This window comes from Pimephales promelas, chromosome 15, assembly GCF_988280905.1.
Source record: "Pimephales promelas chromosome 15, fPimPro1.hap1.1, whole genome shotgun sequence".
NCBI classification, from domain to species: domain Eukaryota; kingdom Metazoa; phylum Chordata; class Actinopteri; order Cypriniformes; family Leuciscidae; genus Pimephales; species Pimephales promelas.
In genome coordinates this window covers 25,504,806-25,518,096 of record NC_142783.1, presented here as the reverse complement: position 1 = coordinate 25,518,096, position 13,291 = coordinate 25,504,806, and the positions used below count along the sequence as shown (strand labels likewise).

Here is a 13,291-nt window from a genome sequence, read left to right as displayed (position 1 = left end):
GTATTGTATGAAAGGCCTCTAAGCACAAATATGCCACAAAAAAAAAAAAAAAAAATCAGGTTTCAGATGCAAATAAAATAATTTTAAATGTTGTAAAGAATACTGGGTGATTTTGTTCAAAGCAAATGAAATATTTTACCAACTAAGTTAGTTTATTTTATTTTTTACTTATATAAAATACATATTAAAACGCCAACTCATGAATATTAATTAGGTATCGCAAATGTTTCTTCGTAACCTTGGAGCCTCTGTTCATATTCATGAGTCAGACGGTTGTTCAGGGTGCCCGAACCGGAGAGTTTTCGACATATTTCTAACAAACATTTTGAATACTGTTGAAGTAATTTGAATATGAACCCATTTTCAAAGTTATTAGAAGAGGGACTCATTAACACGAAACATGTAGAGGGCGCAGTGATACTTGTGGCTAATACAGGCGACGTAACGGCTGCGTCCAATTTTACAGTAAGTTTACTGCAAGTCTGGGCATTCCTAACAGATAAACAGATGTTATTTGAATTTTTATCTCTAATATTTGTTAAGGTTTGTCCAGAACAAGTACAGATGTTGATAGACTCGTTCAAACACTTGGATGTAACAAGGCAGAGAGGACTCCATTTCAGGAACAAGTTCTACACCTGCGTGCGTGCTGACAAACACTCGATATATACTAAATGTGTAAGTAACACACTAACTTATATCTACATGTTGAATTACCTGCTCAATATATATATATATATATATATATATATATATATATATATATATATATATATATATATATATATATAAACAAGTAACGTTACATTTAAAATAACACTTGTTTGTGGGTTGCTGTCTCCCCACACTTACAGGTTCAGTTTCACATTTTTTTTTACAACCCTCAAAAAGCATAAAAGTAACGTTAACTTTAATTTGGAAATTTAAAAGGTAACGTTAGGTTATATATAGCCTACCTCTTTAATTTCCAAATTAAAGTGACTTTTATGCGTTATAAGTAAATTACAGAAAATGCTCAATGCACCTTAATGCGCATGCGTAAAACCTCCTAAAGCTCACTTTATTATACAGACGGAAAAAGACAGTCAAATTCTCATATTATGCTTCTGGCAGGATCATTTTATTTAACAAACTATCTCACCAATCACTGATGCATCCAGGTCGCACTCAATCATGTTTGGTCTACAAAACAATTCATGTCATTGACCCATAAGTGCAGATTAATTGTATATAACCACATCATCACTTTTTCGTTCACTGATTTTTCTTTATTTTCTTTGTTTAGGAAGGACATGGTCTGATATTGGTGAGAACTGCACTGTATGTGATTGTTGCTACATACTCACAGAGCATGTATCCAAGTATCTGTGTGGAAGCAGTTGAGAAACTAGGTAAGCTAAAATTATAAAGCATAAGTAACTTTTCTGCTTTGATTAAATGTTTTACTCATAGTTTCTGCATGTATTTTAGCCGAGTATCTGCGTGAAAAGGGAAAATGAAGCTCATCGTATCAGATCTGAAGAGGCGAAGAAGCTGTTCAATGTGATCGTAGAAAGTACTGACGAGAAACTAGAAACTGTACTCAATCCGTTAGCTACAGGAACACCAAGGTAGGTTTTAGTACTGCATAGACAAACAAAGAAGCTATTTTTATTCTTGTAGTGGGATTTTAATTTACATCTTGAGATTTGGCATCTTAAAATATAAACACAACAGTAGTTTTACATCTCAATACAGCACATAATGACACACAAACTGAACTGCCACAACTTAGGCAACAAGATCTTTCACAGAAAGAATATAAAACTCTATAGTGAGGGGAAAAAAACAATATTAAATTAAGGTTATGCTGTTACCATTCATATGAGCAGAAAACATGGGATGGGAACCATAGTCTTAAATTATTCATCTATTTTTTGTTTAGAATAAGACATCTCAATGAACTGAATTTAAATATTGTAAGACAGGTAGAGAGAGAGAGAACATCTACAATGTTTGACCTGATCATTCACAGTGTTGAAGTTTGTAGCAGTCATCTGTCATTATAATAAGTCTGTATCGCATTGCATTTTCATGTTGCACACATCTATATCATATTATCTTATTTCCTTTGCAGAACAATAACACATGATTTACGTTAAAATATATAGTTCTTTTAAAGCCCCCTCATCATTCATGCATCACATCAGTGCTTATTTAATGTACTCCTTGATAACCTTGGTAAATCACTGATTATCCATACACTTATGTTAAATAAAAGTTGGCGCAACAACTAGTGGGAGCTTGTAGTCCTTTTTCATATTACACAACACCCTTGTTCTTTCACTAGAGACATATAATATATTCTATTATACAGTGCTTTCATAACACACAATCCATTTCATCCTTTAATAACACAGAAATAATACATACCATTGGGTAGAGGTGTTGTTGTTGGTAGAATATAAAGATGATTACAAACAATTAAATAAAATTAACATAAGATACTAGGATGCACCATGAATCTGGATATTTTGTTTTCTTAATTGTTGAAATAAGCTATATATAAAAAAAAGTCTCAGGTGTGTAATTTTATTTTATGAAAATGATTAATATGATATTAATAAGGAGGTATTGATACAGATAGGAAATACTTAATGACCTGAGAGTTTTTTGCATTGATGTTTGCTTTTGTGTAGTTTCTTTTTCTTTAACATGCAAATGGGTATGATGTTTGACAAAATACATTTTTGCATGGTTCATTTCTGCTGGTCAGAGATATGTATTTTAAATAAAATACACACAAATAATAAGGAATGCAAAATTATTATATAATAATAAACAATTACGTTTGGAAAAACGTAAAGTGTGTGTGGTAAGAAATTATCCAAGATGACACAATTAAGTAATAACCACTTGCATATGTTTTGTTCTTAAGGTCATAAATTAATTTAGATGTCAAAGAAAATGCAAAAACCAACATAGTTGATTATTATTATTATTGTTTTGAAAGGTCACTTAAAGTTTCAAAAGAATCCCTTATGAAAATTCTATAACACCTGAGATATACAGTACTAGCTGGCTTTATACCTACATCTGAGTTTATCTATTGTTTTTATTTTTAGGAAACTTGTATTTCTCTCAGGCCACGTTTACACAAAGCCGGGTATTTAGCAAAACGAATATTTTCCCCCTCTCCGTTTTCAAAAATAACATCGTTCACACACCCGCATAAATACGCCATCGAGCGCCATCATAACTATGTCAAACCTATTGGCGGCAACATAGGAGTTAAGGATAAAGCCATGCAAGCCAATCAGAATCCTCAGAATCGACAAGAGAGAACCTAAAACGCTGTTTTTACCAGTTCACACGGCAACACATAACCGGCTTTTTCAGAAATCTCCACTTTGCCCGGAGTTTTTAGAAATAATAGTTTTCAGTGATAAAAATGGCGTTTTCGTGTAAATGAGAGGGCAAAACGCAGAGAAATATCTGCGTTTTCCCATCGTGTAAACGGGGCCTCAGTATGTTTTATGACATGCTCAAAAACATTTTATACTATGTACTAAAATAATTGTATTCCCTTATACATCTTTACAACCTTGGACCAAGCCAATGGAAAACTTGGTTATGAATAATGCGTTTAAAACTTTAAAATATCAGTACCATCATCAATAAACAAATTCCCTAATATGAGCTGCTTGATATGCTACCGGATTTATCCTATTGGCAGTTAAACAAAACATTAAAACACACAGAAATGTTAAATGTTTGTTAAAAGAGTAAAATAATAATAAAGGAACAGGCAGAGGGCGGCATGCGGTCTGCAAAGTGCTAAGTTGCTTGTGCGTAGAGTAATACCTATGGCAGTGCAGCGAGAGTAGCCTGGATGCCAGCCCGAACCCCGCCCACAACATTTTTTGGTCGGGAAGTTCGGTCTGGACTCGATCCATTGAGGAGTAATTGTGATCGGTTCAGAAATCGTCAGGCCAATCAAATTGCCAGGGTGGGCTTTATACGATGATGGACGGATGATCTGCAGTTACGTAATCATTACGTTATCAAAGAGCGCTTGGGTTGAACAGGTTTCCCTCAAAGGTGACTGCACCTGGAGAACTGAGATTCCGCTATTGCGTCTTTTGTAAAAGAAATCGACAGCGCATTAATAAAAGACGAACAGAGAACTGCAATCAAGGCATTTGTCAATCGGAAAGATGTGTTTGCCGTCCTTCCTACGGAATTCGTAGGAAGGCTCCGATGGTCACTAAGAAGATGGGACCCAATGAAAACCCTGTGGTCGTTGTGGTTTCTCCTTTGGTCGCACTCATGGAGGACCAAGTAAAAGAAGCAACACTCATTATTTTACTCCTCCTTCCAGCGTGTGTGCAGTTACTGCGTTGCTCTGATTGGTTGTAGGTCTATCCAATTGAGTGCAGAATTTGTTTTTGTTTTTTGCTGGTTCGGTTAAGAGACAATAGTATCAGACTCACATTCTGACTAGAAGAATATGAGTATGACAAAGTCAGGCTAGCGTTAGGTGATGTTCGCTTTATGTCCTTTTAGCTGCTCTCAGAATGTTTCTCTTGCTTTTCTACCTCTGGTAACTGCTCTCTCCAGAAGGTGAACTGGCTAAAGGTGTCTGAACAGGGAAAGTCGGTGGTGTTCCCTCTGATCAGAAGAGGGAAGACATGATCTACGACCTCACATAGACGGCCATAGCTGTAAAACAAGAATATTAGGACAGTCAAACTCTCAACTATTAGACTACAGATTATCTACTGTTAGATTGCCATCATCAATAACAGAAATTACAAAAACACACAAATCTAAAACATCCGGATGCATTTCAATGAGAATATGGAACGGAATATGAGTTTAATTATCATACAAAATAATGTCAGAAGACTCATTGGTTCTTCCGGGAGTTCAAACTTGCTTTGTAACAGACGAGAATGGACTTTATTGGTTCTCGCACGTCAAGCAAGCATGCTTGAACTTCTGTTTACCAAAACTGCTAATATGTGCATTGATGAATGTTTATATATGATTAAAATCCTAAATTAAATCTGTTCATCATAGAAAGCCACCGCGTCTCTTTTGGACTAAATCACTTAATTCAGATTTAATTCTCTTTATGAACTTTTGGAAGCGGTAGTTGCATGGACTGTCAATGGAGAGACATAAATATCTCAGATTTCATTCAAATATCTTAATTTGTTTCGAACATGAATAAAAGTCTTACAGGTTTGGAACGACATTATGGCAAGTAAATCATTTTTAGGTGAAGTAACCCTTTAATTGTCATAAAATTGCCCCAGTGCAAAATAAATCAATCCCAGAACAGGGTTAGCTTTAATGCACAATTCATAATTTGTCTTTAAAAATGAGAAAAGAAATGTTTTCATTAGATCACTTACGATGATATGTTGGTCTTTGCGTGTTCTTGGATGAGCTCTCCCTTAGGATTCACAGTGAATATTCTGTTCAAAGGCACTCCCACCTCTTTATATGAATAAACATCCTAGAGAGAAGAACATTCCTTAGGGATTTGCATACTAATAGCAAATGAAGGTAATGTTAGCAAACATTGCTACTTGTGCTTACTGTTGCCCTGTTTCCAAAAGCAGCATAGAAGGGTTCTGTGTTTGGATAGAACAGATTTTTTATATCGGTCAGACATTCGATTTTAAACTTTTCTGGCTTCTTCTCAATGACCTCCCTGAGATTGAAAGAAAAGACATCAGTTACGACGTGGCATCATCATTATTTTTTAAAGCATATATATGTTTTGTGTGTGTACCAACCTGTGAAATGCAGAGAACAGACTACTAGGACTAAGCAGCACAGGTCCCAAGGGTAGCATAGTGCCTCTTTCATTAACCCAGTGCAGGTAACCTCGGGTCATGTCAGCCATGCCAATAGCCCGAGCTGAACAGTACATAAATTTGTAGCCGTTCCTGTTTGACAATGAGTTTTAGATATATTAGACATTAGACAAAATCTTTTTGCTCACATTTGATAGATGCTCTGTATGTGGTGTGCGACTCACTGGCTGACTTTGTGGTAGAGTCGGGCGATACCCTGATGGGTCCAGTCTTTACCCAGAGTTGGTAATATGTGTCCCAGGGTATCAGACCTGAAATTTAGACTGCATCAATTTAGACTGCATGCTTTATATTTTGCATTATTTTTCCCCAGGAAGTTTACTTGAGGTGTCTGACCTTGTGATGGTGCCATCAATATCTGAAATCACAATCTTGTCATCCCAGTTCCACAGATAAATGGTACCCTCACAGCGGCAGGTGCCCTGGTATTGGGTAGTCACGCTGAAGACCACATCATTGGGGCCATCTTTTAAGTGCAGACTGGCCTGAGAAAAGAAGAACATGCTTGTAGCATGGTTTTCATAACATACTGTAGTCTCTGATTGACTTTACTTATGCTTACGAGCTGTTCTGGGGACAAGCGAAGAGTCTTCCTGTAGCAATGGCCAGAGCTGTGGGTAACTTCAGGCTGTTTGCTCCCAGTGTTCTGTTTAGCACTTCCACTGTCATCTTCACTGGATGATGATTCATCCTTTAATCTAGTACAAAATACCACCAGCCAGTCCACAGTTAAAACTATATACTACATTTATACTATAAAATGCATTTATGATTGAATTTTGATTGATATATGACCTGATTTCATAGTTTCTGTGTGTAGAAAACTGTACCCAAAACTAATTCTCATTCAGTCTGTTTAGTTCTAAAGGCTTGAGAGTCGGTGTAAAATTTTAAACTAATCGCAACTTTTTCGATGCCAGACCTTGATTAAAGGCCTGAACATTTCATATCCAACAAAAGTGCATATCCAACATTAGCAAGAACAATGTTCTGGTTTTCTAAATGTACCTGCTCACAGTTCCTGTTCTTATAGACTCCTCTCCACCTTCAATCTGGTCTGATGCTGATTCCTATTGTAGAAAGATTCACAGATTTGTATGCTTTTATAACATACATAATACAGTATTTGCAAAAGTAGTCAAAATGTCTTTGTATAAATCTGCAACACTTTACCTTTAATTCAATTCACAATTATTTCCCATATGCAATTTTGCAAACATACCGATTTGGAGCTGTCGTTTCTGCCCCGCCATGAGAACCACCAGCGTCCTCCTTTCTTGGGCATCTTCTCCTTCATGATGTTCTCTACTGTGGCCTGGAGTAAATGCACAGAGCCCCTGATACTCAAAACTCAAAAACTAAATGACAGGATGACTGTGACTGAACACATGCAGCTAATAAATAAACACAAATTCACACAGACATACAGGACTAGAGCCGAACACGCTAGGAAAACAGTATGTGAAGAAACCAAGAGCAGAGTAGACGTAACTCAGACAGGAATACTTAGTGCAATGGTGCACAATGGGATGGTATGAGGGGAGATCAATTAAGAAGAAGAAGAAAAACAAGGAGGGGGGAAGAGACAAAATTTAAATGCCCTGGAGTGCTATGAGAGCTGGGGTGCAATATACACAAGGACTTTAAAAAGCCATGAAACACTTGCCGAGAGCAGACAAACAATACAGAAACAAAACAATATCTTTCTACCACTGGGATGTATTTCATCATTTACTTAAGCAATCCAATAATTGGGTCAGTAATAAGTTAGTGCAAACCTTTCAATTAAAACTGTAGTCTTATTATTATTTGTATATGCAGGGCAAAGATGAACATTTCGTTTGTTGTAAAGAACCTAAAGGGGGAAACATAATCCAATAAGTCTGATATCGGATTGACTACAAGATTCTGTTATTTGTCAATAAAGCTCTCAACAATTTAGCTCTTAAATGTTTTTCCGATCTTCCAGATCCCAAAATAGTCATCTTTTGTTGGTACCACAGCTTGCTTCTACATCACCCGAATTTAAACCCATGTTAAATATACATATTTATACAAAGTCTTTGCTTTTATTTTTTTTTTACTTTATGTACTGCACTTTGGCCAACTAAGGTTTATTTTAAACATGCTTTTTAAATAAAACTGATTTTAATTAAACTGAACTGAATTGAATGATACCAAGTATGTTTTACTGATAGAACTAAAGTTAACTGTATACATACAGTGTACTGTATATATATATATATATCACCAATAAACAAATGTTTGAGTTTGCTATTAACAATCCTAAATGATAAGCTTTATTTAAACTACTGTGAGGTTACATTATCAGTGTTGGATGAATAACTAAAGCCTTTCTGTACATATTTGTGCTGTTTATGCTGTCCTTACCTTTGGCAAGGGTTTCTGAAAAACCTGCACAGCCAGTACGATAGGAGCGGCTGTGGTCCAGTTATAATACCTTTGTGAGGAGAACAAGACATGAATTAATTAATGGATGTATTAAATGTACTTACCTTGTAATTTGACAATATTTGAGTAAATTACATCATGCTATATGCTACATGTTGTTATGTCACAAATTACATACTTAGTTCCAATCTTTACAACCAGGTTGGGATCATCAATGATAGATGGATTATCTGCAAACTCCTGATAAGATATTGCTCGTTCCTCAAATTCCTCTGTGAATGAAAGATTGTGAATGTAATTGCTGAATTACTTCCCCAGCTAATAAAATCTAGAAGAAAACAGGATATTAATACTAGTCTATGGAATTACAGAACAGCAACTAAAAATACATTACTTTACATTTGAAAAGTTTGGGGTCAGAAAGGTTTTTTTAAAGTGATTAATACTTTTATTCAGCAAGGATGCATTAAATTGATCAAAGGTGATAGCACAGACAATTGACATCAAAAACTATTTAAATTAATGTTTGTACTGCATTTTTGATCAAATATCTTTGGTGATCTGTAAAATGTAAAAACAAATCTTACTGACCCCAACCTTTTGAATGGTACTGTACTGTTGATCACAACTCCTCCTTATACCTCTAGTGATCTCTCTGTTTTCTGACAGTCCTCCACATAGAGAGATGGCAATATGAGGCAGGTCTCCTAACTGGTCAGAAAAGCTGTCCACCCCACTGTCCATCCCACTGCTGCCCACTGACTGAGGGGACTGATTTGCACTTCTCAGATCTGCTCCACCCTTCACAGAAGTTGTTCCATCACTGAACAACAACAAATTTGATTAAAGAAAGATACTTACACTACACTTGGATCATAAATGAACAAGTGAATGGCTAAAAGGCTCTATGTACACTCTTGATATTTGTAAAAATTACCTCTTTGGAAAGTACAGGGCAGCCACCTCAGGCTCCAACTCTGTAATGTCATCCAGGTATATTCCATCTGATCCCAAGTGCCGGCTCCTTTTGTCTAGGAATTGATGTATTGTGACATTATATTTTATGTTTTACATAGCCAAAAAGTGTTTGTCTTTGTACCATTGTGACATTTATTTTCAGAACTCATATTTAATGTCATATGACAGATCAATTAAATTAATACAATTATATAGATGTATACACATACACGCACACATACCTTTTTTCTTGGATGGAGAGTCCATCTTGCTAATGGCATGAGCCCCAGGACTGTGACACCCCTGCATTAGGTCAGTGATAAGATGGGCGGCTGCACTGGTGGCCTCTACATCTACAGCAGGGGGAGATGTTGCCTCTCCAGCCCTGAGATCAGGCACATACACATCAATGCTATGAGACTTTCCATCCCCAGTGATGGCTCTGAAGTGCGTGCTTTCAGATGGTGGGATCGATCTTGGGTTCACCACCATGGGCTCTGACAGGGGCTGAAGGAATGAAGGCTGTGTGAAAAGAAAGATGTACAGTTAACTGATTCTGATTTATTAATTTGTTGTGGTCATGTGACATGGCTGATTATTACTGTACCTTGGCAGCATGAGGTAGCTCTCCCCATGTCCACAACATCTCAGGGTTGTCCAGTTTCCCTTTACCCCTCTGACTGTCTAGCAACTCTGAATCACTCTTGGGTGTAGATGGCAGGGAGCTATTTGGACTGTTGTAGGGAGGAATGAGAAATGGAGACGTTTAGCAATATTTGGATTAATTGTAGCTTTGTATTAATACAGCTGTTGTGAAATAAACTAGTAGCCTTTTCATTCCTCTGCAAAATTGAATTTCATGTTTGACAAACAAAACAAAAATCTTAAAATTGGGCAATACGCTACAGAAATGTTAGACTTTTTAAAGCTTAAGTGAAACCTTATGGCTTTGTTGCAAGTTTATTTACATTACATGGTGAATGCAGCGGTTACCTGTGTGTGGACTGGAACATGGCTATATGTTGAGGGCAAGAAATGGATAATCCTGCATTGGTGGGAATGGGTAAAGAGCATGTCTTCTCCAACCCTGTACTGTGGGTCAGAAAACAAAGCTTTAGATTAAAATGTCCATTATTTTGAATCTCATATATAGAAAAAAGTATATATAAGCACAATACTATATAAGTCTGTTGTAGAATGAATACAGCTAAATGTATTAGCATGTTTGTGCAATATGATATACCATAAGTTTAATCATTGTACTGCAGCTGGGGAACAGTTTGCTGATGATTATCGACATACATTTTAATAGAGCCTTCAGTTCAGTCTCTGATACACTCAGCAATACAGCATGTGCTGAGGTTTGCTTTCATGTGGTGAGAAACAATTGAATTTTTGAAGACAGAATTTTCTGTGTTATAAAATATTCTGGCAAACACATTTTTGGATTTCACATGTTTTTTTTTTGTTTTTTGTTTTTTTCGCTGAATTGCTGGGACTCCAGTGTTCTTATAGATTATTTTGTTCAATTGATTGCAAAAATTGAAAGTCTGGATTTATTTTAATGTTACAATCAGGAAGTATTCTGTTATTAGCCTGAGAGTGTGTCAAAGTAATGCCCATTTGGCAGTAATATACAGCTACAAGATAATATATGTATTTAGTTAAGCAGGCACAGTGGACATGTTAGGCAATGATTACAGCTTGTGATCATAATGATTACAAATTACGGATAATATTTTGAAATGCGTGCAGTATTTTGCAATCAAGAATGGATTACAGACTGATAGACAGGTTTCTACAGTTGAAAGGGTCTTTTGATGTTGTATACTAGTTGTTTTTCTCTTTTGCAATGTATTAAATACATTTACTACAACTTTGTAACTTTATATCGTGCAATTTTGACTTTGTTTGTCATAATTGCGATGTGACCAGAACTTGGCTCCTTTTTGAAAAACACTGGTAAGCATACCTTTGAACACCAGTCCACTTTCCTTCAGACTGTGTGTATGTGCTGCTGGTTCCTTTCACCTGCTCAACAAACAGCTCATGTGACATGGCTCTGAAAACACATACAGTATAGGTAAACATATTCAATAAGTATATATATACACCCACAAAAGGAAAGAGTAAGACATCGTAAACATTTAGATATTCCATGCACATAGACATACCAAGGGATAATCTGAAGTGATTGTCTTAAACAGGCTCATTCTTCCAGAAAGACAGAGAGCATTGAGGGGTTTCTAAAGAGCCAGTGTCTGGATCCAAACTGCTGCTTTACTGCGCAATACATTCCCTGCTGACTCTTTTGGCCTTGTGAACAGCGTTTTCTCAGTGGCCTTTACAGTCACTTTTTAAATTTATTTCTGGTGAAACAGATTCTTGGTAATGCAAGGGATGTGTAGTGGAACTAGCTTATTCAGATCGCAGAGATAAAATACATAATTTGTCATCCACTGGGAATGAAAGAAGGGAAAAGGATGTTTATATTGTTAAACTGATTTATATTGCAAATAATTTCTTTTCTTGGAAATGTGTGGGTACATGCTAGATGGCCCAGCATTACAAAAGGACTCCCCTCGAGCTGGAGCCAGAACTGGCAGGGTTTCATGGATTTTGTGGAAAAACATTGGAGGGGCTGTTTGAGCCACTTGTTTACTTCAGCAATAGGACTGGCGACCGATTTTTCTCCACTTTGCCTCTCTCTCTCCAACTGGAATCATTCCCACATACTTGCAGAAAACAGATTATGCCACTATAATCACATGATTTGCAGTGATTTCAGATGGGTTAAGAGAAGGAGGATCTCTCAATACAGAACCATCTGTTTTGTCTTTAATGTGTGTGTCCTCTATGCTCTACAGGAAAATATATTAAGCTCCACAGCTCCTGCCAAGCATAACTCCAAAAAAGTGGGATTTAGATTCAATGCGAGATCTTGGCAAGAGCACTATCCCCATTTATCCACATATAATGAAAGTCAATGGTGACCAGAGGCTTTCAAGCTCCAAAAACACCACAATGCCATCCATCGCAGCTATCAAAACTCATAAACATCAGGGATTGGGTTTTGAGTGAGCTTGTTGAGTTTTAAGTGGACTCATTCACAAACATCACTCACTTCACAAGTTCACATATATTAAAAATAGCATATTTTATAGAGAAGCCACAACAGTCAACAGGTTTGACATCAGTGATACCAAATGCCATTGACTTTTACATGTCTCTAAAACAATTGCAATATGGTAAATTTGAATATAGTAGTAAGTCATATGGTCTGCTTCTTTTAAAAAAAGTGCTTGACAGCTCCTGCTGGTATGGAAAAGAACGGCATGGATATTCAAAATTTCTGCTTTTGTGTTCCATTGAAGAAAGAAATTCATACAAACTTAGAATGACATGAAACATTATGTGCGTAATGATAATACGTAATAATATTCATACTGTTTGTTCTAACCTACTGCCTGAAGCCTCTGCGTCATCATCAGAACTCATGTCGATAGTAAACATGTCCTCATCTTCTGAAAATTCTTCGTTGTCCTCTCGCTTCTTGCTGTCTACTTTAGATTTTCTCCTCCTCTTCCTCCTCTTCTTCATTATTGAACTGTCAACAGGGGCCTGCATGGGGCCTAGGGTTTGAATGGAGGTTTGAATGGAGGACTCAGAAAGACGGGACAAGCCTTTTCCCATTTGGGCCTGCATTAGGGCAGAGCCTTCTGAAATTATGGGTGATGTAGCCAAATGGGACGGCACCATCTCCTGTAGACAGAATAATAAATAGTATGAAATGTAGACATGCTTTAGGGAGTTTTTGCATTTTGAGGATTTTTTTTTTCCTTTTGAAAAAATATTCAAAGATTTGTTATTATTGGTTTTAAATAATGCTAAATATACAGTTCCATTACCAAAAGGTTAATATTAGACCTTGATAGGGTGTGTTGTAGAACATATGAACACAAATGTAGACTTTAGCCTTAATATTTGGTTTGACCATGTCTGCTTAAATCCCAGGACCACAACACTGTGACCTTAATGCCAAGTAACAGATTACT

General features: G+C 36.5%; 2 protein-coding genes across 5 annotated transcripts in view; one reads left to right on the top strand and one right to left on the bottom strand.

The window, feature by feature from the left end:
* The first annotated feature begins 90 nt into the window (after positions 1–90).
* pfn4 (profilin family member 4) overlaps positions 91–13,291 on the top strand; it is a 27,174-nt gene continuing 13,973 nt past the window's right edge. Inside the window, exons 1-4 of one of the 2 annotated variants that reach the window (XR_005622407.2) lie at positions 91–465; positions 544–678; positions 1,286–1,391; positions 1,471–1,610. Coding sequence is in view for 1 of the 2 variants with exons in the window: in XM_039669163.2 (XP_039525097.1) it covers positions 352–465; positions 544–678; positions 1,286–1,391; positions 1,471–1,499 (384 nt within the window). In the remaining variant the exon portion in view is untranslated. Of the gene's footprint in view, positions 466–543; positions 679–1,285; positions 1,392–1,470; positions 3,173–13,291 lie in introns of those variants that run through there. The other variant, XM_039669163.2, reaches the window with a different exon arrangement.
* Positions 4,375–13,291, bottom strand: part of lpin1a (lipin 1a) — a 13,941-nt gene continuing 5,024 nt past the window's right edge. For 2 of the 3 annotated variants that reach the window (XM_039669133.2, XM_039669142.2), the window contains exons 4-22: positions 12,697–12,998; positions 11,209–11,298; positions 10,230–10,328; positions 9,844–9,970; positions 9,479–9,758; positions 9,217–9,310; positions 8,921–9,102; positions 8,458–8,551; positions 8,259–8,328; positions 7,295–7,372; positions 7,090–7,182; positions 6,876–6,937; positions 6,430–6,565; positions 6,204–6,352; positions 6,032–6,118; positions 5,787–5,939; positions 5,587–5,701; positions 5,400–5,503; positions 4,375–4,701 (exon numbers count right to left, since the gene is read on the bottom strand). In XM_039669133.2, coding sequence (XP_039525067.1) covers positions 4,542–4,701; positions 5,400–5,503; positions 5,587–5,701; positions 5,787–5,939; positions 6,032–6,118; positions 6,204–6,352; positions 6,430–6,565; positions 6,876–6,937; positions 7,090–7,182; positions 7,295–7,372; positions 8,259–8,328; positions 8,458–8,551; positions 8,921–9,102; positions 9,217–9,310; positions 9,479–9,758; positions 9,844–9,970; positions 10,230–10,328; positions 11,209–11,298; positions 12,697–12,998 — 2,475 coding nt within the window. In that variant the 3' untranslated portion in view covers positions 4,375–4,541. The remainder of the gene's footprint in view (positions 4,702–5,399; positions 5,504–5,586; positions 5,702–5,786; positions 5,940–6,031; positions 6,119–6,203; positions 6,353–6,429; positions 6,566–6,875; positions 6,938–7,089; positions 7,183–7,294; positions 7,373–8,258; positions 8,329–8,457; positions 8,552–8,920; positions 9,103–9,216; positions 9,311–9,478; positions 9,759–9,843; positions 9,971–10,229; positions 10,329–11,208; positions 11,299–12,696; positions 12,999–13,291) is intronic. The other variant, XM_089120415.1, reaches the window with a different exon arrangement.